Here is a 27589-nt window from a genome sequence, read left to right as displayed (position 1 = left end):
AGGAAAGTAGCTAATCAGAGTTTAGGTGCATTTTCTGTGCTGTACATGCAAAGTAACCAAACTGAGTATGAACCTGACTTCAGCACACTCATTATGAACTAGTCTGTCTCCATGGAAAAGCAAGTTTCCATGTTGGAGCCTGAGACATCCCTATGCTTTTTAAATGCTCTGATGAATCAGCCATCCAGTTAATACTGTGGTGTAGACCAGTGCAGGGGGAATAGGCAATGAGTCTCGTCTGCTTTAACTGATAAAAAGACTTTATCATTTTTTGTTATGTGATTCGTCATTGGGAGAACGTGTTTGCAGATTAGAAGGAAAAACATGCATAAAATCTATTATTTGTACCTGATTCTTTTAAACTTTTATTGTGCTCATTTGTTTTATTCAGATTTTCCCATAATGCACTACGAAGTGCTTTGTAAGAAAGTGAATTATTATTATCATTACTACAAATAAAAGATTGGGATTAAGAATGAAGCTGTCAATTAAGATATGATTTCAGCAATTTGAAAAAATACTTTGTAATTACTGGTCTGTTTCAGAGACGTCCTCACAATGTTATTTTCCTCAAACAACATTTTCAGTTTTTTCAGCAATTTTTTAACATTTAAATTATTAAAGACAGCTATTGTTCTGATATGCAATTTAGTTTCCCATTCCCATTCATACATTCCTCAGCTTACTTTCTTTGTTTTTGAACAAGCGAATGCATCATTTCTATTCATTTCAATCGGTATTTCAGTAGGTTTTTTTTGCTTAATCCATAGTTTACTTGCAGGAGTTTTTACCCTCCAAACGATCCTTACAGAACCTGAACACACAAACAACTGTTTGATAACGTACCCTTCCGCCGAGGCAGACTACAACTGCAACTGCAACATAGTACGGCACTTACAGCATGTATGAGGTCATTTGAGGATACAATTTTGATGCTGCTTGTGAGTACACGCACATGAAGCTGCTAAGAGACTCCTGTCACTCAGTGAATGTGCAAGATCCTCTGAGACAAATCCCACAGCCAATCATAGCTTCCCTTTGCGGTGTGTGTGTGTGTGTGTGTGTGTGTGTGTGTGTGTGTGTGTGTGTGTGTGTGTGTGTGTGTGTGTGTGTGTGTGTGTGTGTGTGTGTGTGTGTGTGTGTGTGTGTGTGTGTGTGTGTGTGAGTGAAGCATATTTGCTAACATTACATGCAGTCCCAGGATTCATTCACCTTGTAATTATGCAGGAGCCTGCTGGCCACCATCACACAGACAGGCAGACGCAGTGAACCTGTAACAGCATTACATGAGCTGTGAACATTATTTCTTTCTCATCTTGCTCCTGTGATGCTGAACACTTGACAGGGTTTCTTCGGTGCAGTGGAATGGTGGGTGGGCGATTTAGCACGCTTATGTGTGTGTCATCGTGTGTTGGTGTGTCAGTGTGTAGGTGTGTGTCAGTTTGTCAGCAGTGGCGCCTACAGGATGTGAACACGTGGGGCTACAGTCAGCTCGGGCGAGTGAATTACAGCAGGTTGTGCCGTTGTAAAAATGCTGGTGTATTTGTCAGCACACTGCTGTGCCCGTCCAGGAACACTGACTCAGATAAGTGGCTGCTCTCGTACTGTAGAGAGTGTATGGGAGGTCAGAGAGATGTAAGAAGTGGCAAACCAACACAGTGAAATGAAAACGTGTGCAGTTAACGTTCCACATTCAGCTTCCAGGCAAGATTTCATGCTTACTGTGGGAGAGGGCTCTTACCATTGACTGATCGGTGAGTCACTCCACTCTGATACAGACAGCATCTGTTAGAGTGAATTTAATGCAACATGGATTTCTGCTGTGTGAATTATTATTTCATAACCTTGATGCAATATTGCTGTCTGTTCACAGCGAGCTTTGAGAATGAATAAACCCGTGACAGCAGAACAAGAGCGAGTCACCCTAACATGTCTCTGTTTCCCTCATTTGCTCTGCATTGTTTATGCGTTTGTGTGCTCGTGGTCATCCTGCTGATGGGACACTGAGGCACTGGGCCAGACCTTCATGTCTGCCTTTATGACAGAGATATATCTTATGTAGTAGATGACAAAAACAGGTCATCATGTTTGCCTTCATGACACATAGATGTATCTTATGCAGTAGATGATAAAAACAATTGAAGTGTCAGGATAAGATTCATTTTGCGATTGCATTAGAAACTCTAAGCCATGTTATTGACTAGGAGGCTGTATTGGATTTAGTGTTATACAATAGAAACTGAGAAAATAGCCATTAGCTATACATCAGAACTGTCTTCCCCGGTCAACTCCAAGTTTGAAATTTTTATTGCAGATTGAATTCAGTATTTATTTCTGCTATATAGATGCCACTGTAATACAACTGTAAAAATAATTGCCTTTGTCTCAGAATTCTTCTGTTTCCGAGCATTAAGGAAGATTTATTGTTCCCCGCGGTTGGAAAAGAAGGAATCACAATTCATACCACAGTAAGCAGATTTGAGAGGATGGCTAAGTACCAAAAATGATTTGCGGAAATGAGAGTTCATTTCCTGCTTTGGAACAAATGGCGCCTCTTAAATATAAAGCTCATTTACATGTATGAGTCACAAAATCGTTCTCCTATGCATTGTACCTCCGGGCTGTACATCACTGTGATGTGTTATATTGGGCCTCTGGTTGTCTGGCTTCTTGCTTTGGTGGAACAATTCATACAGTAAACTGAGTAGGCTGTCCTGTTCGCTGAAAATAATATGTGATTTAGTCTGTTCATCTTTTGTTTTTCACTGTAATGGCTCTATTGCTCTTATTTATTTTGTTGGAGACAGTGATTGAAAGAAAAACTGTTTATGTGGTGTTCAAACCACTTAAATCACAATATTTCTATCATGCTTTGGGCTTCTTTTGATATTCCATCCACATACAGTTCATTAAACCTGGATGTGTTGATTTTTAAATGTACATTAGGATCTAAATACAATGTGTCTGTGTATGTTCTCCCTAAAGCCAAACACTATCCTCTGTGTACTTGCTGCTGCTGCTCCACCTGGTGGTTTGTTGTGTGAAGCAACTTATAGTAGTCTATATGTATGATGACAATGGCTCTGTGCTTCACATGAGCTGCCGTGTTATTATTGCCTCTGTGAAATGCACCACACAGCAGAGACCATCTATAATGTCTTTTTTTTAAACTCACTTACTGCTCTGAAAATCCAAGGACACACAGGGAGAAACACTCCTAAATGGGCTCTAACTCTAATGTGTTCATTAGCTTTAAGTATAGGTGTGTCAAGCTCCCCTTCTGAGACTTAATGTTGTACACAAATGACTGTTTTACTGTTATGCACTGTTAACTATAATCTCTATAAAGGGATGAACACATGCGCATTTTTTTTGAACATTCCCTAAAGAATTTGCAACTAAACAGAGAAAATAACTAAAACGTGGCAGGAATATTCCCAGGATGTTGTCACAGTTTTCTTTTTTTTTACTTTTACACAACTATCAGACTGTATGTATTGAATTATAGCAGCAATCACACACTTGAATCGCATGTTTAATGGTTGTTTTTTGTGTGTGTGTTTTTCATCTCTCCAGATTGCAGGATGAGCCCCTCAGGTCAGTAGACCCGTACTGATTGGAGACATGTTCTAAGGACAATACCTCAGCCACCATGAAAGGGTTAGGAGCCAACCGCAGTCGTCATCTGTCTGACTCGTGTGAACCAGCGGGATGCCCACAGAAGCCTTTGTGTCCTTTGACCTCCGACCCTCACAGCGCCTTTCTGCTGAGCCCCACCGTGAATCACTATGGCACTCTGGACCCCCATCTCCATGCATGTGCACCCACCAGCCCCACCACCCTGACCCCTGACTGCCTGCTGCCTTTCAGCCAAATGTCCAACAGCAGCACCTTCCCTCGTCTGCATTTCACCTCCCAGACGGATCAGATCGACTGCTCTCAGGGCTGCATGGCCGGCGGTGGAGGAGTTGGGCAGGGCAGCAGGGCAGGTACATTATCCACCTCCTTGTCTATGGGTATGGGCTTGGGTCTGGGCCTGACTGGGGCTCCTATGATCACCAGTGGATCAGCAACCATCTCCTCTGCAGCAGCAGCCAAGATGAACCGGTTACCCTCCAACCTTCTAGATCAGCTAGAGAGGCACCTTCCCCTGCAGCGCGACGGCTTCAGTACGCTGCAGTTCCATAGAGGACGTATGTCAAAGCAACGCAGTGAGAGTCCAGGACGTATACGCCACCTGATGCATTCTGTGCAGAAGCTTTTTGCCAAGTCCCAGTCCTTGGAAAACTCTGCAATCAAAGGCAGCCTAAACGGCCGCTCTGCTGGAGGGATGACTGGAACTATGGGAGGTGGTGAGGATGGTGGCAGACCAACCCGCAGGAGCAAGAGTAAAGACAGGGCTAAGACTGAGGGGCCAAAGCAGAGACCTAGACCTAATACACTAGGCCTCTGGAGCTCAGATGATGCCCTGGACACTGACACTACCAAAGCTGGCACTATTGCCGTAGGTTACCGCAACCCGCTGACCATGATGACTCTTGGCAGAGCGGTGTCAGACAGCCAGGCTCCTCCCAGACATATTCCACAGGGCTACCACACCATTTCTGCACATACTCTCAAGACCTCGAAAAGCAGCAGTGACCTCAAGTTCCTGGCATGCCAAGCGACACAGGTAGGATCCAAGGAAGAGGCGGGAAGAAGTAGGGCAAGCAAGGATGATACACTGGTGAAGAGGGGGTCCTGGTCCACTCTCACTCTCAGCCAGGCCAGGCAGGTGTTGCAGAAGGGCTCGGCTACAGTCAATAGGACCCTGCTTAAATCAAAGTCATGCCACCAAGACCTGGCGCAACAGTTCCTTCAGGTAGGAGGGCCAGTGAGTATTCATCTTCATCTTGATTTTTTGTAAGTTTGCATGATTATCTTTATATTTTCTCTGATTGTGGTTGGTTTTATTGGTCAGTTTTGAGCACTGGAATTCAGTTCCTGTTTTAACTGATGATTTAATTAAATGACCTTTATTCTGTTTATCAAATATACTTTACCCTCATTGTTTATACTCGGTTGTAGATTTTTCTCACAAATCATAACAGTCATCTTAGTCATATTTCCTCTTTAAAGTATTATTGCTGAACATGCCCAGGATCATACTCACTTTGTTCATTACAAAGTCTCACGACAGTGTATGTGTTTTCATAATCCAGGTCCCTGTGGGGGACTGGGCGGGAACGTTGGGCCGTGGACGGGCCAGAGGAACTGAGATCCCTTGTCGAAGGATGCGCAGCGGCAGCTATGTGAAAGCTATGGGAGACCTGGAAGACAGTGAGGACTCAGAGGGAAGTCCCAAACCTTCCCCCAAATCTGCAGCTCGGCGTCAGAGCTACCTGAAGGCCACCCAGCACTCTCTGAGTGAGCAGCAGCAGCAGCCACCACCACCTCCGCGCAAGTGAGTCCCACAGCAGAGAAATTAAATAATCATACAAGAATTATAACCTTAATTCTCATGCTCATTGTTGTGTGTTGAGTTTGTGCTCTTTTACTTTACATTCAATAAAACATAAACAGGCGCTGAAGAGGGATTTGTTAAAATTGTGGGAAGGAGGGACATAAGACATTTTTCCCCATGATAGTCTTTGGGTGGCAGCATCCTCTCACAAATAACTGTTGGGACTTGCAGCAGAAGTTATTTAAAACAAGCTCACAGGCTGTGCAGGGAGGTAGAGATGCAGCTAAGTAAGATGGGACAATAAATAATTTACAGTGTCATCTTTATTTGCTGCAAAAGCAATAAGAGGTGAATTTCTTTTGCCATGTTTTTCACTCCTACATCCACACGGACAGGCCCCGTTGCTACGCTCTCATGCGGGAGGATTATCTGTGGTCTCCTCTACAGAGTGCATGCTCTATGCAGCATCTGAGGTCAGTGGCATCCACAGGCAGGCAGTGTGGCCCTCCTCCCACCCCCCACTTGTCCTGCCACTACTACCCAACACCTTTTTTTCTTTTTGGTCTAACCCTCCCAGTGATTTCCCTCGCTGGCCCCAGTTCCATCTCTCACCTTGCAGGTTCCCTGAGTGGCGTGTTAGTATTGTACTCTTACCTGCTTCCTCAAGCCCTGATTTCATAACATGCTAATTTTCCATGGAAATCACCCCCAGCACACTGTTTCTTAGTGCACACACATTTTCACTAACACGAGATGCCAAATTGGTAAGCCAGAACAGAGGAATTTCTAAACTCAATTAAAAATCAAATTTATAAAATACTATTCAGCAGTTTTGCTCATAAATCATTGTTTCCTCTGTGCTGCTATTTTAAATCCTAACACATATCACTTTGCGCACATCTCAGTTGTGTTTCATTTCAAAATACACAGGGGAACTTTTCAGAGTGAGGTGTAAAGTTTCTCCTGGATATCATCAATTAAACACAGCCCTCACTTACTCCAGTCTCTGACTTCTGAGAGGCTGATCGTTCCATTCACTTCCACAGCTCCCTGCCGTCCCTGAAAGAGCTGGCCACTAATCGGAGCCTCGATAACTTAGACTGCCTGGTGAGCCCTTTGGAGGCCCCTCTACGCCACAGGAACACTGATTTTAGCCAATGCTCTGGCACACTGGGCAGAAGCACTCAGGTATGTCCATGATCTTAACAAATGTGTTGTTATTTTGTCACATTGTTGTTTGGTTGACTTTCTCTCATGTGCTGCAGATACAGACAGTGTGTGTGTGTGTGTGTGTGTGTGTGTGTGTGTGTGTGTGTGTGTGTGTGTGTGTGTGTGTGTGTGTGTGTGTGTGTGTGTGTGTGTGTGTGTGTGTGTGTGTGTGTGTGTGTGTGTGTGGGGGGGGGGGGGGTCACCACAAATCTCAATTTACTCTCTAAAACAGTTAAAACAGAAACTGACCATTATGACCTTCATGAATGTAAGACGTGTTGCAGGACAGTTGAATTAGACTGCATTATTTTTTACTAGATGTACCTCATAAAGTGGCAAGTTAGTGTACATTTTCATACCTTATGAGATTTTTGAAACAGCAAATTTCATAAGTTTGATTGACCCCAAAAAAGAAGAGTAAATATGATCAATTGGATAATGGTGAGGATGAGCAAAAATACATTTGCATAACTGCAATTTCTAAGCTACTGTCAGAAAATATTGTAATGAGCGCCTCTGCAGAGACTGTATGGGAATAGGCCAGTCGGAATATAAGCTTGAGCAACAGAAAATATGCTTGAGAGTGTCAAAGTGGAACACATGGCTCTGTAGAAACCTGATGGAGCTCGTTGTAAATCTTCATCAGCAGGATTTTACTGAGATGCAGAATCACACACCATCAACAGTTGAGGCAAAAATAGCTTTTAAAGAGAAGCAATGGAATGACTGCTGTATATTTGGAGATATTTTATATTATTCGAATGATGACTGAGAGACTCGATTTACTGTCAGATGAAAAGTGAAGTCTGTCCGACTAAAAGATTTCTTGAAACTCAAGTACAACATTTGGAGTGAGCTGATTTTGAGAGATTATTTATCATGTTTATACCACCCACAACAGAACACTCTCATATTTGCGACTAAAATGCCAACAAGAAAATAAGCGCTGGTCGTTTCCACTTCATTTAATGTTGCTTGATCAAACATTTTAGATGATGCTGGATGTCACCGCTTCTTCCCATCATATAGTGACATCAAAAAATTCATGCAACAATGAAAGAACAACTATTTTGAGCAGCTCATACAATGCTACATGATCTATTTTTAAACCGTTCCTGCACCACGGACAAAAGATTCACTCTTGTATTGGCTTTTTTTGTGTGTTAAATTTTCACACCCTTCAGCACTCATGTAAAGCAAAAGTGGCCTACATTTTGATTCCTGGGTTGAAATAGGTAGAAAGTAACCACGTACATTTACTGATGTAGAGTAATACTTTACATTTCGACTCCACACTTCAAATTTTCAAGGTTGTATCAAGGAACCATGATGTTTTTTTTTATTTATTTGCTTTTCTTTCCAACACCACCAATCATCTCAGAACCCCTGAGATTTATTGTGCGACTGTGGAGGGAAAGCATTGCCCTAGATTGGGCACGATAGTACTAAATGAATTAATTGTGTATAAAGCAATAATAAGGGTCTCTATAAAATGTTGCTTCTGCATTGGCTTTATTGACCATTTTACTGAAGAATAAGTGCTTTTACTTCTGATGTTTTCATTCGCTGATGATGCTTCTGTTTGGCTTAAGTAGACTAAATGACTTGTAACGGAGTAATTTCAGATGATTAAATTGGCATTTTTATTGAGGTAAGATGTCTGAGCATGTCTTCTACCACTGAGTATAGATGTGTTAAATGCATGTTTATCAGTCTTCCCTCTGCCTTCAGCGTGTGAGTCTGCACACGTTCCTTCAGGTATGCGGGCAGGGCTGTGGGCACTCTGTACAATACTGTCAGGGGGAGTCTCAGGCAGTGGAGGCTCTGGATCTGCCTGCGCCTACGTGCTTCCGGTCGCGCAGCCACAGCTACCTGCGGGCCATCCAGGCAGGCTGCTCCCAGGATGAAGACACAGCTTCTGTGGACTCAGACTCACCGCCGCCCACCACCACAGGCTATATCTACAGCTCCAACACCAGTGAGTACCAGTGAGAGGAAGATAGTCTCAATTACTGTAAAAAGATTTAGCTGAGAGGGAGGAAATGCTTGACATTAAATATCATCCACACAGCTGTTTACTGTGCTTCATGATAGCACAATTAACATTGTGTGGGCAATTGAAAATGAAAGGAAATAGGGCAATTCAAGAACGTCACGGAAATCCATGAAATACACAATTTAAAACATGCTGTTTTATGAAGTACACTTACGAACAATTTAACTGTGCATGTTGAGTTTCGAGAAAAAAACAACACGTACACCAGATGAAACAGAAATCGTTGTGCAAATTGCAGCTCAGTCGGGTGCTTCTCAGCTTGAAAACATTGCATTTTCAAATAACAAAAATTAACTGAAGGCCACTGATTAATGTACATCCTGTAATTGTACATTTGACATCGCTATGTCTTAATCAGAGTAAAACTGAAAGAAGACACGAAGCAAACAACACAAGTAGTCAACCAGAACAGGTGTATAAATGCCATTGGATAACTCGTTGAACAATATTTCAAAGCTATTGAATCCTGAGTCCAAGTTCAGGAGTTTCCAAAGTTGTACATACTTTAATCCAGACAGAATTGTATATTTTGTTCAGTCTTGTTACAAATATTTCTGCGCATGGGATAAAACATAATTTTACCTCGTTTCATCCCCTCTCTGCTGAAAGAAAACTTTTTGAATACAGACATGCATAACTTTAGATGTAGAAATTGTTGAAACAAATGTTACATCGCAGTCTGAATACAGACTTTTGGTTAGATGTTGCTCCACCTCAGACTCAAACTCACATCAAAATATTCACACAGCAGCTGAATATTGCAAACAGCTCTCCTCTGAATCTGAGAGCATGAATGCAAGAAAGATACAGCAACATTTTTTTACATACAGTAGCTGTTGTGCCACATAAACTTTACTCAAAATTCATGAACCATTTTTCAGTGTATAGCCTATTATTTGGTTTGTGAGATAAAACAAATATGACCATCTGTCCTTGTCAAAAATGCTTTATTTTCAGAGAAATGTTTGTATAAATGTCTCCACCAGGCATTACCATATTTGAGATATTGTATTAGTCAAACACAAGTTTCAGCATCAAAAAGAAAATAAATCATTTTGCTATTGCTGTGGGTTTAAATGGATGTGAGATATTGTTACTTATGAGTATTTTTTTGCCTCCAGTCCAGTTCAAGTAAGAAACAATGATTTGAACATCTCTTAAAAATGTTTATAAAATATCAAGTAATTTAAGGTCCAGCTCATTTTCCGGAGGCATGTTTTTATTGTTGAATAAAATGGCCTACAGCTTAAAAGAAAAAGGAACAGGACATGGTGTGATATGGTTGTTTTTCTTCTACAGTACGAAGGGTTCTATATGTGTCTGATATTAAATCACAAGCTCATGCTATTCTTATATGTCCACTCCACAACATTTCAGAGGAAAATGTTGTACTTTCTACTCCACTACATTTATCTGACAGCTTTAGTCACTTTTCAGATGAACATTTAAAACAATAGATATTATAACAAGTTTTCAAAATACAACACATTGTTCAAGATTAAACCAGTGGTTTCCAAACTGTTTGTCTTCTCACGTCCCACAAAAGTCAACGTGGTCGGGGGTCACATTTCAGATGTCTATATGTTGTTAACAGCTCCACTGAATAGGGATTTTTAACTCTAAACTTCTCATATATATATTTTTCAATAAATGTTTAATGATCCAATATCTCACCAAAAAAAAAAAAAAAATTAAAGATGAGAGTAAAAGTCCAAAAACTGAAAACAGATTTGTGAATGATAACTTTATTTTAGTAATCATCAGACAATCCCTCAGATTTATCTGCTGTCCCTTTATATATAACTGTATATAAACATGCTGCTTACACACTGGTCGTTCAGTGTTAATGATCTAATTATGTAACTAAAAACCAATACTTTTACTTGAATACTTAAACTAATACTTCTGCACCTTTGCTTAAGTAGAATTTGTATGCAGGACTTTTAATTGCAATGGATTGTTTGTTTTTTTAATTGCTGTATTTACTTTCATTTAGCTAAGTAAAGGATCTAAATTATTCTTCCACCACAGGAAAAATCCTATATTTATATTGCGCTTGCGGCATAGACTGTTTGCTTTAATGGTTGATAACATTAGAAGGAGGATAGGCGCTGTTGTATTTACTTGCACGTTACAACAATTTACAAAACATAAGCGTATTATTTGGTCAAATTTGAGTCGACTATTACTCCTCGAGATGTTTTTGTTGGTTTTGTTGGGCGTCTTGGTTGTGGTATGATGTTTAACGATGAAATTCAGATGCTGCTCCATTGTTGAGGAAACAATAGCTCACAATAGACTATTGAATATGTGGTTTTGTTTTTTTTGTTTTTTTTAATAATGTCTGGACCCGGAGTCTGTTCCCGCGGCGTCACCAATGAAACGCACCTACCGCGAAACACATTCCCAAAAAACAACGTCACGCCGAGTCGTGAACCAATCACCGCCGCGTTCGGTTACCTCGAGGTCCGCAGCCGTCCAATCGTTTTGCAGAACTCGGCCACAAGAGAAAAACGTGGACTTCCAATCCTCGTCGTCAAGGGCGTGTCCTACAAATCTTTTCTTCCCGGTTTCGGTGTTGTGTGTGTGCGTGTGCGTGCGTGCGTGCGTGTGCGTGTGTGTGTGTGTGTGTGTTACGGCCGGACACCGTAGCTCGTCTTTGCATCTTTTCGGTCTGCGCTCCGTGAATGGACAGAAAACGAGGATTTTTGTGTTTTCCACCCCCACACCGAGTCGCCCACGTTACAGTAAGGATCTTCTTTGCCATTTCCCGGCTGAGCTTTTTTTTTTTTTTTTTTTATTATTATTATTATTATTATTTTTGTGTGTGTGTTTGTTTTAATGTTCCGACTGTCAGTTGGTAAGTCGGTGCGCTAGCAACGGCGAGCTAACGAGAGCTAACGGTGTGGTGGTAGGTTAACTAGCTTAGCTTTAACGTGGATGGAAGAAAGAGGGGATTAAAACCTCCCCTCTCTCTATCCCCCCTCCCCCACAGTCCCCCTCCCGATTACGAGCTCGTATTGCCAGCGGGCGGGCGAGGCTTGTTTAGACCGTTTGCTCAACGTTAAATGCTCCCGTGTCACGCCGCGATCAGTGGTTTACTGGGCTAAGTAGCAGGAGCTAACAGTAGCTTGAAGGCGTTAACAGCCGGTTGTGGCTAACCAACCCGTCTTGTTACAGCGGATAGCTAACATGGGAGCTAACGCAGTGTGTGTGTGTGTGTGTGTGTGATCTCTCTCTTTCTTCAGAGATGTGTTGAGGGGTGATTTCTTTCAGTAATCTTTCAGGTTAACCCCGTGAGCGCTCACGTTAGGGTAGAAGTAACGGTTCCTTCTCCACGTGTGAGTTCATGCTCAGAGGCACGAAGGGAAAAGACGCGAATCACGTCTTTCATTTCACTGATCGGTGCGTTTAAACACAAAAAAAAGTCAGGACTGACGCTTCTTTTGCACCGCAGGTTGGCATTTCCGCCGACACCGGTTTCAAGTTGTTCTTATTCACAGAAACTTGCTCGTATGAATTTGACTCCCGACTAATTTCTGGCAGCCGTGTGTTAATAAGGACTTGAGGACGCAATCAATTATTTATCAGCTTCCTGCACTCTTTTGACTCTTCACTGGGCTTTTTTTTAATTTTTAATTTTTTTTATAAAGACCACCTGACACAAAGAAGGATGTGCACACCGGATGACTGCAACATCAGAGCCAAGCACTCGCAGTAATACTACCTTTACCCCCCTTTTTGTGCTCATTGAGGCCACTGGTTTATATTGCCTGGGGGGGGGACCGTGTACAGTATTAACGTGTCAAAGATGGAGATTCTTAAAACAGGCTGCTGGCCCGCCATTGCTTGCACTTGCTTTGAAGGCTTCATTGTCACTACAGGGCGGGTTCATTGTCTTCAGAACCACATTAAACAAGACAAGGTTTGTCTGTTTATTACCATGGATAGACTGAGTCACCCACCACAGTAATATACTCTCTTCCTCTCATACACATCGATGAGGTAATCTCTTGACTGAATGGGCGAAGCAACTAATCTCAGTCACAGCGAGGTCAGCAGCAGACAGGCTCTCTTGCAATAAGTTAACACGGTCAGTCAGTACAGTTAAAGGCTGATCCACCCCCGGCAATAATGGCATGCACTTATTAGAGAACTGTTTTAAACACGGGTAGAACCATTTATTGTAGAGCCGGAACGGTTTTGCCAGCCACAAAAAACAAAACAAAAAAAATACAGTTTCAGTTAATAGTTAATACACAACCATATTGTTTATGATGTTATTAATTTATTACATACGTTTGGACGATTGGTGTCTCTCACTAATCACGTTTACATTTTTGCCAAGTGAGTAGCAAAAACGATCCTGCTAAGTGGTTATTTGGTGGTCAGTTGTTTTTTTTTTTTAAGTAAAAAAAAATCTTGGGAGTTATAACATTTTCAATGGGTGTTTTTCACCTTTTTTTTTTTTTTTTTTTTACATCTAATGGACCAAACGATTATTTGAGAAAATATTTGACAGATTGCATAGAAGTAACTTGATCATGTACTTGAACAGCAGCCTGATGCAAATCTCGCTTCTCAACATAACTTTGCATGTCTCGCACGCATACATACCGATACTGAAAATCATGGACGTGATTCTGGTTTTAAGCATCATTTTCAGTGTTATTAACATCGCATTACGTAGTTTAAAAAAAAGAAATAGCACCTTCTGACTTGAAACCTGTCCACTCCTTAAAGATCTGACCTCAGAGATACTCGTCACGTGTCTTTGCATTAGCTGATTAGGCTCCAATCCAGACTGTTCCTCCAGTCCAACAGGTCAGAGGAAGAACCACAGGATGTCTTAAAGATATCAGACTATAGAGCACATAAGAATGAATGAACAAAATCCCCAGCGGTGTAAAAATTGGACAACATTTGTGGGACCTTATCTCAATTTGAAGGGCTGTTTTCAAGGCAAGTTGTTCAATTGGTGTAAACAAGTTTGCATTGCATTTACCTTTGGAGTACTATCTGCTGTAATGGAGAACATGTTATGTAATTGTTAATTAGGTCATAGCTGTTTGATTTGATAGTTTATTGTCTGTGTGATGTTTAGTGTTTCCTATCGGTATGTCAGCTGTCTGCTGAATGGTCGGCTGCATGTCTTTCTGTCCCGACAGGTAGCTCTGTCTGTCATGAAGTCTCTTCACTCATGAGCCTGTGGCTTTTTTTTTTCATGAAGTTGTGAAAGAGCACCATGTAATGGATACCCATTTCTTGAAACTGTGCCAACAATATTTATACCTATCGTGTAATAAGCAGCAACGGTGAAGTGAAAGCTAAATGATGTCACATGTCATCAATTTACATGGTGACTCAGATTTGCATGAAGATCTCAGTATATTCAAACCTGGAGGGCAAAAGAAGGATCATTTCCTGCTTCCTCATAGGAATTGGCTTTCATTAGGCTTACAGTCATCTGCTATGATGTCTAAAATCCTTTTGATTCAAAATCTCTTATGTAAATGTTTAAAATTTCTGCAGTTTTAATGCAAACATATAGGACTTTGAAAGTTGTGTTTTTCCACCTGATCTGAGAGATCTGAGACAAAAAATTGTTAATTTAAGGCCAACTTTTGCAGTTATTTGAGCATTGGCCAGCTTTCTGAGCAGATTTAAATGGACAGCGTTTTGCTGAATGATGCCCTGTGTGGTTAATGTGTTTGTCAGGAGTCACGCTCGGCATGTGTCCTGGTCTAATCTTTCAGTCTGCAACTCCCACAGTCTGCCAGACTGCTGTACTATTTTATAGTAGGACTAGCTAATCTTGGACAAAGCTTCCGCTGCCACCTCTTTTCATGATACTTGGATCAAATCCAGTATGTTCTCAATGGTTCATCCACAATAAACTACAATACTGTTAGTACATATTGGTGTGTACTTTACTCTTATGTATATTGAACTTCAGTGGAAACTCAAGTGGAACCACACTGTCTCCCCTTAAAGTTAACACTGCAGCCTAATTAACACACTGAACTGTAAGTCAAAATCACTCCAGAAGGAGCTCAGCAGTAATCAAGATTTAAATCCCAAACAGGGTCACCCAAAATGGAAAGGCTAGTTCTGCTTTTTTTTTTTTTTTTTTTACAAAACAAAACAAAAACAAATAGTGTTCAGGGCCACAGTACACTATTTTGACAGTATTTCATGCACTAAAGTTTGAGCTTGGTGTGGAGGACCCATTAGTGGTCATCTGATAGCCCTCAGACAGACCTGCTGATGGAGCCGGAGCATATTATGGCTCAGAGACTACATTGCTTTCATAAGTGAAGCAATTTAGTTATTATTTGATGATCAAAGTGGTGTTGACAACATTGGAATTGATCTGAATTGTTTTCAGAGTAAGAGAGAGCCTTCGGGCCCCTTAAATATGCGATACATAGACAGCTGCTGTCCGCATAATTTGGCAATGGGATTTTTTTTCTCAGTCACATTCTTCTGTTGGCTAAGTAGGCAAAGATTGCTCAATAGTTGGACCAGGCTGCCCCAGTCCTTTGACAACAGACTTACTGTGTTTTTTTTTGTTTTTTTTTTAACAGCACAAGACTCTGTTTACTGTTACACCTTGTTGACGAATAATATGAACTTATTTTGAAAATGTAAAAACAGTGTGAAAGTGTTGCTCGTTGTGCCGAACCTACAGAGAATTATGACCCCAAATCCGCAGCTCCCCTGTTTAACGCAGCTGTATAGTGACGTTCAGCTCATTGTTTGGTTGTCCAGTCCGCAATTTTATTGTTTTACTTTCACTGTCGCTACTTTCATAACGTTGTTTTTGGCCGCAGCAGGCGGCTATTTTCAGCAAAAAGATAACCTTGAAAATTTCACTTTACAGTACCTGCCCAGCAACAGATGGCAGACAAAGTTAGCAACCAGCTGGTGGACATAGTGGAGCATTTAAGCGGCTAAAGAGACGGATTTTTCCCTCAGGAGTCGGTAAAGAGACCAAAGAGGGGGAATATTGGACTTTTTTTGTTTGCCAAGTGGACCGAAAAGCCTCTCTAAATGAACGCTAATGTTAATTTATATCTGACGGAGGTGTGCGTGAGCAACAGTTTGCCATATCAACCTAATTGGGGATTATACGTTCATGTTGGGATCGCAACTGCTTTCGGTTTCTGCATAATTTCACGAGTATGGGTTTAATTTCAATGAAATAACGTGTGATGATTAAAGGTTGGATGCCCTGCACAGCTTGAAAAAGTAAAAGTAAGGGCTGAGCTGGCCAACAACTGAGCTAGAGGTTTATGGTCTGAGGAGCTTGTTCATCTCCCAATCACTTGGCACTATGCTGAATGGATTGTACTCTTTGCTAGGCGGGTAAATAATCTCCAATTAACCCACTTCACTAGTACTGGATGCTGTTAACCAGTATTAACCTGTTTATCGTTGTTGCTGATAAATGATGCTCCTGTAGAGCTGAGAGAGAATTGCGCGTGTGGCTTACAGTTGATGAATATCTGGCTTGTCATCCGCTCTGTGTGTGTGTGTGTGTGTGTGTGTGTGTGTGTGTGTGTGTGTGTGTGTGTGTGTGTGTGTGTGTGTGTGTGTGTGTGTGTGTGTGTGTGTGTGTGTGTGAGTGTGTGAGAGAGAGACAGTGAGGCCTTGTAGACTCAACAAATGCAACAGAGTCATGTGTTGAGATTCTGCACCTAACGGCACACATATCATTAGGTTTGGGAATGTCATGCATCTCTGCTATGAGACCTACAAGAAGTGCCTCATTCTTTGGGAATAAATGTTCTCTTTTGTCCCTGAGGCAAGCTTGTCCCAGCGGGACAGGGCTGCTACATGAACTACCCAGAGTGGATTCCACAGCCATGTTTGTGTATGTTGGTGGGATTTAACGAGGGCCCGGTGCTGTGAGTCACCGGCTGATGATGGAAGTGCAGCGCCCTCAGAATTACAGGGTGTTACGTTGCTATTTAGATTGAAACCACTTCCGGGAGAGATAAACACTACATTTCCAATATTGATTCGAAGTGGTGAGCCTTAAATTGCTCGGTCAGCTAATTTTAAAGAAATATTCCACCCGTCACGTGGAGCAGTAAATGCTGTAATGGGGCAGAAGTATTCGCTACCGTGTGTTTTGCAACTCGTTCAGTCATATGTTGCCAGTTAAGTAGCTTAAATTGCATCTGTCCCCTCAACTCTTGAAGGAAGCCTGTGGGTTTTTTCCTGGTTTCTCATGTTGTTGTACGACAGCTCACTCTGTATCATCTACCACAACCCTGCAGACTGATGACAGAAAAAGAGGCACCAGTCCCATTCCTTCTCTCTGAGTCAGATTGTCTTTGCTCAGTGGTAATCCATTTTTGGGCCTCATTTCAGTTTCTGTTGAAAGAATTTGTGAATCACTGGTTCATACGTACGCGAGTGTCATAATGCGAAACCTTGACAAAATGGAATCTATGCTGTGTGGATCTTGGTTGCTCTTCCCTAATAGACATTTTAACAGATAATAGGCATTTTTTCTAAATAATTGCTGGTGAATATAATAAAGAGTCAAAGCAGTGATTTAGATTTCATGTTCTGTTTATCATTTATGTGATGTTGTTCATGATTGAGTGAGTTTGGAATTAAACAATTAACAGGTTGTAGTTCATCAGCATTATTTATGGACGATAGACGGAAACTGAGCAGGATATGAGAGTACAAAGCTAGTGAAGGAGAGGGGGAAAAAAACATAATTTACTAGTCGTTTAGTCCCTCATGTTCTGGAGTGGAAATAAATAACCAATAAACACGCAGCCAATCGTCTGTCAAGTTTGCGGTCTAATTTTCCAGCTTTGTATGGTTTTCTTTTTATCCTTTCATACGATCTACCGAAACATGTGACACAAGAGTAAATACAAAAAAACACTGCGAAGACTGTGTCTTTGTTTGACTAATCTTCACAGTTCTTTGAATGCAGTGAAAACACACACGGGGCAGCATAAAAGAGGCACTTTTCCCCTGGTTTATTTCCTGTTGATCCATAACTCCTGGAGCTGTTAGGTTAAAAAAAAAAAAAAAAAAAAGGGCTGTTAGCGGAAAAGGCAGAGTTGTCCTGTCTGACAATCCCCAGAGTAAAAGGCCTGTGAAGGTGTGGCATGTAAAGGAAGATCCCCAGAGACAGACTGACGTCAATGGAACACACGTTACACGAAGCATAGAGATAGCTTTCAGTACAGCTTAATAGAGGCAACAATGAGGGCAAAGTACAGGTTTGTTTTTCAGGGAGTCCATGTTAATCGTTTTATGTTTGGGCACTTCATAGACACCAGCTGGCTTTGATGTAGTCACACAGTTTTATTGTACCCTCGTATTGTTCCTGAAGTTTTCACTGACAAAGAGCAGGTTTCTCATTTTGAGCTCTCTGTTGTCATTTTTTTTTTCTTCTTCTTTTTCTCCTGTCAACAGTTAGCAATAGGAAGGCCCCTCCTCCCGTCCCACCCCGCACCACTTCCAAGCCCCTAATCTCAGTGACGCTGCAGAGCAGCACCGAGTCAGCCCAGGACACATACCTTGACCAGCAGGACCGCGGCAGTGAGGCCAACAGTCAGTCGGGACGCAGCAACTCCTCCGACAGTCTCTGTAGCATCCGCACGGGCGGCCTGGCTAAGGGGACCCAGCCTCCATCGGCCCCTGCTGCGACCCCGGCACCTGCTGCAGGCTCCGTACCTCCTGTTCCAGCCCCTCGTGACCTCCCTCCCGCCTCCTCCACCACCACCACTTCCACTTCCACATCTACTCAGCCCCAAAATGACACCCTGAGGGCTGGTTTCACCCTAGAGCAACCCCCGACCGCAGCCAAGAGGAAACTTTCCTCTATAGGAATTCAGGTACGTTTTGTCTTTTCATTTGTATTTAGATGTAATCATACAGAGAGAAGAGCATAGCCACCTTTACAGTTGCATTTGACTGATAGTCTATTGTTCATGATTTTCCAGGTGGATTGTATTCCGCCAGTTCCAAGAGAGGAACTGCTAACCCTGACTACACCTCTAAAGTTTCAGTCAATTGGAGTTCAAGTTGAGAACGGCAGGCCGTAAGTTTACACTCAGGTCGCAGTTGTCACAAGCTTGTTGTAAAGACAAGATGTTTGTAATGATGAACAGGATTTTAGAAGAGAGGATATTAACCTATACATATTCTCATACTCCCATTAATGGCAGTATTATATAAAAGTGTATTGCGACTTAATGGGTTCCTGATTTTCAAATGCCATTTTTAAGACTATTTGATTTCTCTGTGGCTCAGTTACTATATCACACTCTTGTACACATCTGGCCTGCTTGGAAAATGTGTCGCTGTTGCTACTCAGCTTTATAAAATGGAACAAAGAGAATATTTCCGTATACAAATTGTGCAACTATATGAATCGGACAGAAAAAGGCTTCATTTAATTGGCAATAGGCGATACGATCATTGGGATTAAAGGCCGAAACCTTAAGAAGTCGTGGTTTAAAGATTAGACAAGCAGGCCTCTTTAAGCAGGTTTGTTTCCAGACTGGCAGGAAAGAGCCGTGCATAACTTGCATTAAAGTGTCCATGAGAGAAGCTTTCAACTCCAACTGCTGCAGTGTGAACTGTTCTCTGGTTGGCAGGTCAGACTGTGGTTGTACTGGGCAGCTTCCAGGTTTTAAAGTGTGTAATTGTGTTAGTGTGAACACAGTGTTTTGTAAAAAGAGATTTTTCCTGTGCTTTCCTGGTTAAACAATCATTTATGAATATATTTATGTATATTTCCCGTACACCAATATGCACTGTATTGATATTGAGAAATGAAACCGTTATGAAATTGTGATATTGATTTTCGCCTGACTGCGCTGGAGCTCTTCTCCTGTTTTCCCTATATAACTGCATGCTCTTACCAGTGTCAATATTTCATCTCAGATGCTGGTGCATCTGCAGCCCGTGCATCAGTGAGTGGCTAAGGTCATTGAGCAGTCAGCCTGACAGCAGCACAGCGCTCTGATTGATGGCCTTTCCTCTTGTTTTGACTTCAGTGAGCTGAATATAGTGAGAAACTGGCCATTGAACCTTTGCAGAGCACTGTAATTTCCCCTTAATCACATTTGTTTGACAGGCCGCTTCTGTTTCTCCTGCTCATTATCTCTGAACCCAGCAGTCCGTTGAGCTTTTATGCCGTATCCCTGATATGTTGCTTATTTCCACACTGCCACATCCTCGATAACCGTGTCTTCTCTGACTCTTCATGCTTCTTTGCAGTTGATGATAATGCACAATCAGCTGCCTCAAAGTCTTGTCAGTTATACTCGCTGACCTCAAACTCTTACTACAGAACATGACCGACCCGTCACTGAATTGTCGTATTTGTTTAAGTCTGTCTGAAGGTGATGTTTGTGCATGTCTCTGCAGTCTCAGCCGGGACAGCAGCATGGCCTCTAGACAAAATACAGTGACCGAGCCTCAGGAGCCCCAGGATGCTGCACCCACAGAAAACAACACCGCCAACTGCACCAACAATCAGACAGTGAATACCACTGCGCCAAATGGACAGGACAAAGCCATGGAACAGCAACCCCTTAAACACACCCCAGCCCAATCCAGGATATCCACCTCGCCTCCAGAGTCTCTGGACCCGGCTTTAGACCCGTCCTCTCTGCCGCCGCCAGATCCCAGCCTCGAGTCCGGAAACTGCAGCTCCCAGGGAGATGCTGTTCAGTCCAGCACGCTAGCATGCCTCAGAGACGGTAACTGGTTCCTGAAGCTGCTGCAGGCGGAAACAGGCCGCATGGAGGGCTGGTGTCAACAGATGGAGCAGGAGACCAAAGACAACAAGATCTCAGAGGAGGGTAAGTGACAGAAAAGTGGATATCAAAACATTTGGGTCCCATTAACTGCTATCACATTCTTGTGTCCAGATCAACTCTGGATAAGATATGAAAATGATAATTTCCTTTATATCGTGCCCGACTGTTTGCCAGTTCGCAAATCTCATCGCATGTCAGTTTTCCCAGGCAAGATGCAAATCGGGTCCGAACTTCCTCCACACTACTTTTATCATTTTTATCACTCTCACAGTCACCCATACAGACCAGTGCAGTCTGTGCTACACAGATCATTTAGATGTAAAACAGATGAAGGATCAGATAAAACTCTACAGCAGCTGTTTTCCTCAGATTGGAGCACGTGTCGACTTTTGTTTTCAAATCTGATGGCGATCCAATGTGCCCAAGATGGATGAAATAACTCGGTGTAAATGGCTTCTTACTTTTTTCATAATAACTTCATTTAGATGTAAAGTCATCAAAGCCACCACCGACTGCCTGTTGAGGAAAAAGTAAGTAAGTGATGTTGAATGCTGGAGTACCTTCCTAAAGCAGACATCATCAAGTGCTTCACAATAACAGACAGACATAAAACAAAATACAGTAGTAATAAGGTCGAGTAAATAGCTCGTCAAGTCGATGAAGAATTGAACTGATGTGCCTGTTAGTGAAGTTCACAGACAGGGGACTAGGTCAGGTCTGATCCTTGCTGACTGTGGACAATGAGACAAAGCATGACACACTCATTACTGCCACTGAGTCACAGCACTGCAGCTCATTAGAGTGGGAGTAAGCTTTGTTTTAGCTGTAATCGAGTCACCGCAGAGTCGTTTCACTTTTTCATCTCCCAGAATACCACTCAGGCTTTTAGGCAGATCAATCTCTGCAGTGTCTTAAATATGAATGAGCAAGAAGCAGACCAGCAGTAGAAGCTCCTCCAGATTATCTTTCCTCCTCCTCTGTGCGGACCTGAATTATGAATTTCAATTTACATGCAAATATTAGTCAGAAATAGCTGAATAAAGAGTAATTTGTTGCCCCCCCCCCCCCCCCCCCCCCCCCCCCCCCCCCCCCCCCCCGGGGGGGGGGGGGGGGGGGATTCTCCCTCCACACATCCAAAAAAAGATATTGAGTTAATAAATTACTTGTAAGAAAATTGTTTACTGTCATAGAATGTTAAGTGGTAAATGTTAGTATAAATATTTAATCACCAGACAACAGGCATAAAAACTCCACCTAGGCACACTCTGCCATGTCTTAATGTAGCTCTCTAACCTTCATGTACTGCTTTTCTCCAGTGCAGACGGACAGTTTGTCTTTACTCTGGAAGCCAAAAGAAAAACCTTATTTTGTCCTTTTTTTTTTTTTTTTTTTTTTTTTCTTTCTCTTGTGTCATTTTATTGTAGCAAAAACACATTCTGTTCTCATTCTGTTCTCAGCTTGTTGATGATTTTTCATATATTTCTCTGCGTAGTGTTGGGGACAATCCGCAGTGCAGTGGGCAGCGCTCAGCTCCTCATGACACAGAAGTTTGAGCAGTTCAGAGGACTCTGTAACGAGAACTTGGTGAGTGACTTCATTACCTCCCTTTTGAATCTCTCTGCATATTGTATATATTTTACCCTTCTAACTATTTTGGTTCCCAAAATTCGTACTTATCCATTTGCTTTCATCTTTCTACTACCAGCATCACTCGTGCTACGCCAACTGACATGCCGAATCTTTTCATTAACTAACATCGAGAGAGGAAATTATCCTTTCAAGCAGAAATATGAAATCCACATCTAACTGATGGATATTCACTCGGCCTACTTGCTGCAATTTCCCTGCAGTTTGTCTTGTCAGACTTTCCGTATTGCAAGTTTAATATTCTTGAAATTTTATATTCTCTGAAAGTTGAGTGGTGTCAAATGTATTTTCTCTTCCTCTATTTGCTCAAAGGGCGGCTGCCCAGGAAGCATGTGCTCGGGGAAGGATGTGATTCATTTCTCTTGATTTGTCCAAAGCCATTCATCCATCACGTCTCTGCACTGTCTCATTTTCTTTTGACTAGGACGTAAATTCCAACCCGCGACCAACAGCACAGGACCTCGCAGGCTTCTGGGATCTGCTACAACTCTCAATAGAAGACATCAGCATGAAGTTTGATGAGCTCTACCAACTGAAAGCCAACAACTGGCAACTTCCTGAGAAGTCAGAGAAGAAGGTGATGTTTGGTGCCAGACATTTTTTATAGAAGTTCCTGAAGTTTTAACAATTGATTAGTCGAGGAAAGTCGATCAAGACGTGTGTGAAATATTCTCTGTTACAAGCTTCACAACGGCAAGAATTTCCTTTGTGTTTGGGACGGATGGCCAAAACGATTTGAAAGTATTGGAAGTTGATGATTGGTGTGTTACATTTTTCCGAAATTTTGCAGACAGAACAATGAATTGGTTAATCAAAAATAATATTTTTGAATTCATCTATAGTGAAAGTAAATGTTAATCGCTGCCCCAAAGTAAAGCTCAGTGGGGTTTTTTTGTGGGTTTTTTTGTGTTTTTTATTTTAATGTTTTTAATCATATTTAATGGCTTGCAAATAATATCAACACCACTGGTGGTGTTTACAGCCTAGTGTCACACTGTATCTTACTCGTCTCTCGTGTTGGCGTGATTTCCTCAGGATGAAAACAAGCAGCTTCCATCATCTGTGCCAAAGAAGCCGTCAAAGCTCCGGCTGTCAGCAGGGAAGGACAGGAGCGTGGACTCGGCCGTGGACAAGCAGCGGCAAGAGGCCAGGAAACGGCTGATGGCAGCAAAGCGCGCGGCGTCAGTACGACAGAACTCCGCCACGGAAAGCGCTGACAGCATCGAAATCTACGTCCCCGAGGCCCAGACCCGCCTCTGAGAGCGAACCAGCGCCGATTATCGAGGAAAATCCTGACTCGCTTCAGACGTTCATTGACACAAACACACAGATCTGAGACGAACACACACAAAAACGTACAAAGGATGCACAGAGGTCGATTCCTCACAGCAGCACAGCTGATGACAGGAGACACGTGGGGATCACAGGGCACCGCAAAAAAAAAAAAAATCCAGAATAATGCAGATCATCAACCTGCTGCTGTGGGACAGAAATAACCTTGACAGATGTTTAATACTATTGTTATTATTGTTATTATTGACATTATAATAATTATTATCTCCTAAAGTATTTGAAGACTTAATTGTGCAAGTATCTTGGATAAGGACATCCTGTACCTTGTGAGCTGAAGAACCTTGGTATCCCAGAAGTTTACTCTCTTTAAAACTCCCTTCACTGCTGAGTCTACCGGCACGTTGCCTGGTTTACGAGCTGAGCTACCATCCACACACACTCAGGACACACATGCAGGTGTACTCACTGTCCACAGAGTCTTCCTGTTCTCTCTTTGTATTAGGCTGCCACTCGTTGGGTGTGGTGTGTACGCTTTACTGTGGAAGAGTTCTAAGATGGCGTTGACGTACTCAAGAGGTTTAAAATGCAGAGAACCAGAGGAAGGCAGTAGCATATATATTATAGATATCACACTATTACAATGTTCATTTTGTAAATGTTGTATACCAGATTATTTGTTAGAAAGAGGTCAGTGTTCAGTACCAAGGTAGTTTTTTATAGATCGAGTACATTTACTGTCATGATATATTAGCTCTTGATGCAATCATTCACTCCACCTCTCTCTCTCTCTCTCTCTCTCTCTCTCTCTCGCTCTCTCTGTCTCTTTCTTCCTCTCCGGTTCACAAGCGCACACTACACAGTCTGTGTCTGTGAATCCCCATCGGTAAAGTCTTACATTGGTTTGTTTTGGTAAGGGATGCGAGGAATGACTGCCCAGCCACTGAGCTACAGAGGAATGTATGAAACGTATGCATTTACAGCTCATGTAGACTTGATCACTGCACTTTCCATTCACCTCAGATCAAGTTTGCCCACCTTTTTTGTTTTCCCCCTGATCATTCTCACTTTCACTGCATCCTCGTGCGATGTAGGGGACCAAGACATTCACCACTTGATATGGCATTCCCATTCAACCTGACTGTGTGTGATGGGGTGGGGGTTTACTCGCTTCTGGAAAGGAAATGGAATAGCATAGCAATAATAATACAACATTAGAGTAAGCAATGCAGTAGGTGTAGGTACCCAGTCTTAAATTATTTTATCAATTTCCAGTGGGACTTTTATTAGCATGAAGGATGAATGTTTTTTTTTTCCTGTATGAACTAACTGTCCATGAAATGACACAAATCTCAGGTTGAACACTCAACAGTAGAAACCACTAGATGGAATATTTATTTTATGACCTCGGAAGAATTGGCCAAACGCTCAAGAGCCTTTTGCCGCATATTCCACACGGCTCCAAACTTACTCAGTGTTCCTCTGTAAGGAAATATAGGATTTAGTAAGGTTTGGCGCAGTAACATTAGAGGCTTAATTTGACTGCTAAAATCAGTGGTCTCCTTCGCTCCCCTTTCTAGCAGCTTGAACTCCCACCCGTGCTTTTTGAGAATGAAGAACTGTGGTACATTTTTTTTTTTTTTTTTTTTTTTTAAGTTAAACTTTAATGTCATTTGACATGTTTTTGTGACTTTCATCTGAAATGAGGTCAACCTAAACATGTCTCTACTTCTGTAATTATAATAATTAATGGTGCTGCGAGGGATTTCACATTTTGCCGCGACGGCAATGATCAACATTTCAGTCTCATTTGATGGAGCTTTTATTTAAGGTGATTATTTTATTTAATCTGCTCATGAATTCAGCTGCCTGTGTGCGCATTCTCTGCAAAGGTTGTGTTTGCATCGGCTCACTCCAGATACACTATGCCTTGTTTCTGTGTAAACTCGTGACACTTTGACTGTGGGACTGGAATATTTTCCATGTTTCAGTTTTCTTAAATGGAAACACAAGTGCCAAGGTTACATGAGTGGAACTGGGCATAGCAGATACTCATGCACAAGTGTAGGTTGACACTTGTTTGTCTTTTTTTCGTTTTCCGTTTGTTTTTTAGTAAGAGCTGGCTCTCCCCCTACTGGTCAGTCCTTGCGTGACACTCCAGACATCTTGTTCGGCTCCATTTCCACTTTTTAGTTAACATCAAACAAGAAATGAAGTTGAACTGGGAATGCTGACACAACACTGCGTTGTCAATTTTCGTATTCTCTTATTTGTATTACATCAACAATGGACATGTGCATTTCATTGTCCAAAAAAAAAAAAATCATTAAACATCCCTTTGCTACATGTCCTGGTCATCATTATTGCTGTCTTTTTTTATTGCACTCATCCATGACACTTGTAATATTAGCTGCTAAGTTAATATTACACAGAAATAAATCATAAGCATAAGAGTAGACCTATTATTGTTACTGTGTAATCTCTAAAAGCATGGCCTTCTTACATATAGAATATACAAAGATCCTTTGCCAGTGAATTTTCAATATTCCTTTCACTGGGTCTTGCAAATGATCAGAAGCTATTCAACCTGTGTGAGGCATCCAGGGTATGTACTGTATGTAAGAGTTTATAACCGTGATAAATGGTGGAGAGTCCTTTCCTTTTTAGTATCATTTGAGAGCCGGATCCCTTTATCTGCCCGCATATTGAACTTCAAAGAGAGCAAGACCTGATCAGGGATCTTCAGACAGTTTGTTTACCAGTACTTCCTGAGTTTCAAAGGGCTACAAAATGGACAAACAATGACCAGAAGGTGCAACTCTGGAGGCAGATTATGTGGATGCGATGTTCAGCCACCATGTGGACAAGGCAAGATTCTGCAGCGAAGTGGTTTTTAGAATTTACAGAGATGTTTGAGACACGGTGGCCATGGAATATTTGAGGTAAAAAATTGGGTCATTGGGTATGCGTGATGGACAGAAGCACTCTGAGAATCATAAGTCCATAAGTAACCCGCCCTCGTGGCCATATGTCCCTGGCTATCTCAGAGATCCAGTGAGTAAAATGAGCAAAAACTATGTAGTTCCAGATTATCTTGTACTGACACATTATTTTACAAAATAAGCACATATCTTACAGACGAAGGGTTGTTTAATGTTATGGTGTATTAGTTAGACACTGTGAGGCTAGTTTCTTTTAAGAGAATAAAGAATTGTGATTGCAACGATTGATGTGGCATATTTTTCTGTATTAGGTCAACCGTAGAATTAAAGGGGAATGCTGCATAATTTTGGAATGCATGTATTTCTTTCCTTGGATATATGTTTAACCAAATGACCTCAATTTTATTTATTGTTCTTGGATTTGAAAAATAGAGTCCAGAAAACCTCTCTTTGTGATCCCTTTTGTTTCTTTTTCTTTGTGTGTGCTTGATTGTTTTTATTGTTTTATAACTTAAAATAAAACAAGGGTCAGCAAAATAATTTCATTTGGTCCACCTTAGTGCGTGGGCTTACAAATAGTACTCGTTCTACTAATTACAGCAATATGTAATACATGAAGATCTACTGTATGCCCAACATGCACACCAGTGTGTTTTCTTTTTGCATAGCTGTTATTTTAGGTGCCTTAGTTCCAATTAATGGAAATTAAACCAATATACTTTCTATAATAGTGAGCTTCCAACTTTGTGGCAAATGTTTGTGGAAAGCTCTTTTCTGTTTTAGAAAGACAATGCTGTCACATACCAAACAAAAAAGTTCATAGAGAATGATTTTCTCAGTTTGGTGTGAAAAAAAAAAGGACTTTCCTGCCCAGTGGCCTAAAATCAACCCCAATCAAACACTGTTCACTTTGACTGCACAGACTATGAGCCAGACCTTATTGTCCAACATCACTGGCTTACCTCACCAGTGCTCAGTAGGAGCAAATTCCCGATACCAGGCTTCACAATTGAGAAAAAAAAAAAAAAAAAACTCAGCAGCAGTATATCCAAACCCTCGATTTTGGTGCGAAATATTCACCAGTCACATAATGGCTGTAATGTGAAGGTGTCCACATAATTCTGGTCATACAGTGTAGACACGTTAAAGGAAAATATAGTTACACCAAAACAAAAAGCATTTTACAAGCTGCAGT

General features: G+C 41.7%; 1 protein-coding gene across 7 annotated transcripts in view; it reads left to right on the top strand.

Annotated features, from left to right (window-relative positions):
* The window catches only part of dlgap4a (discs, large (Drosophila) homolog-associated protein 4a), an 83810-nt gene extending 57131 nt beyond the window's left edge, over positions 1 to 26679 (top strand). For 3 of the 7 annotated variants that reach the window (XM_069722926.1, XM_069722927.1, XM_069722928.1), the window contains exons 2-12: positions 3577 to 4873; positions 5202 to 5443; positions 5839 to 5916; positions 6490 to 6631; positions 8384 to 8630; positions 18159 to 18580; positions 18689 to 18786; positions 20121 to 20557; positions 22008 to 22099; positions 22587 to 22739; positions 23198 to 26679. In XM_069722926.1, coding sequence (XP_069579027.1) covers positions 3653 to 4873; positions 5202 to 5443; positions 5839 to 5916; positions 6490 to 6631; positions 8384 to 8630; positions 18159 to 18580; positions 18689 to 18786; positions 20121 to 20557; positions 22008 to 22099; positions 22587 to 22739; positions 23198 to 23422 — 3357 coding nt within the window. In that variant the 5' untranslated portion in view covers positions 3577 to 3652 and the 3' untranslated portion in view covers positions 23423 to 26679. The other 4 variants (XM_069722930.1, XM_069722931.1, XM_069722932.1 and 1 more) reach the window with 4 other exon arrangements.
* The last annotated feature ends 910 nt before the right edge of the window (positions 26680 to 27589 follow it).

The sequence above is a fragment of the Brachyistius frenatus genome, unplaced genomic scaffold (assembly GCF_029030835.1).
Source record: "Brachyistius frenatus isolate BFR_SWC_R1_liver_20210118 unplaced genomic scaffold, ASM2903083v1 Contig_309, whole genome shotgun sequence".
NCBI lineage: Eukaryota > Metazoa > Chordata > Actinopteri > Embiotocidae > Brachyistius > Brachyistius frenatus.
Note: the sequence above shows the minus strand (reverse complement) of the source record. Positions and strands in the feature narration are given on the sequence as shown.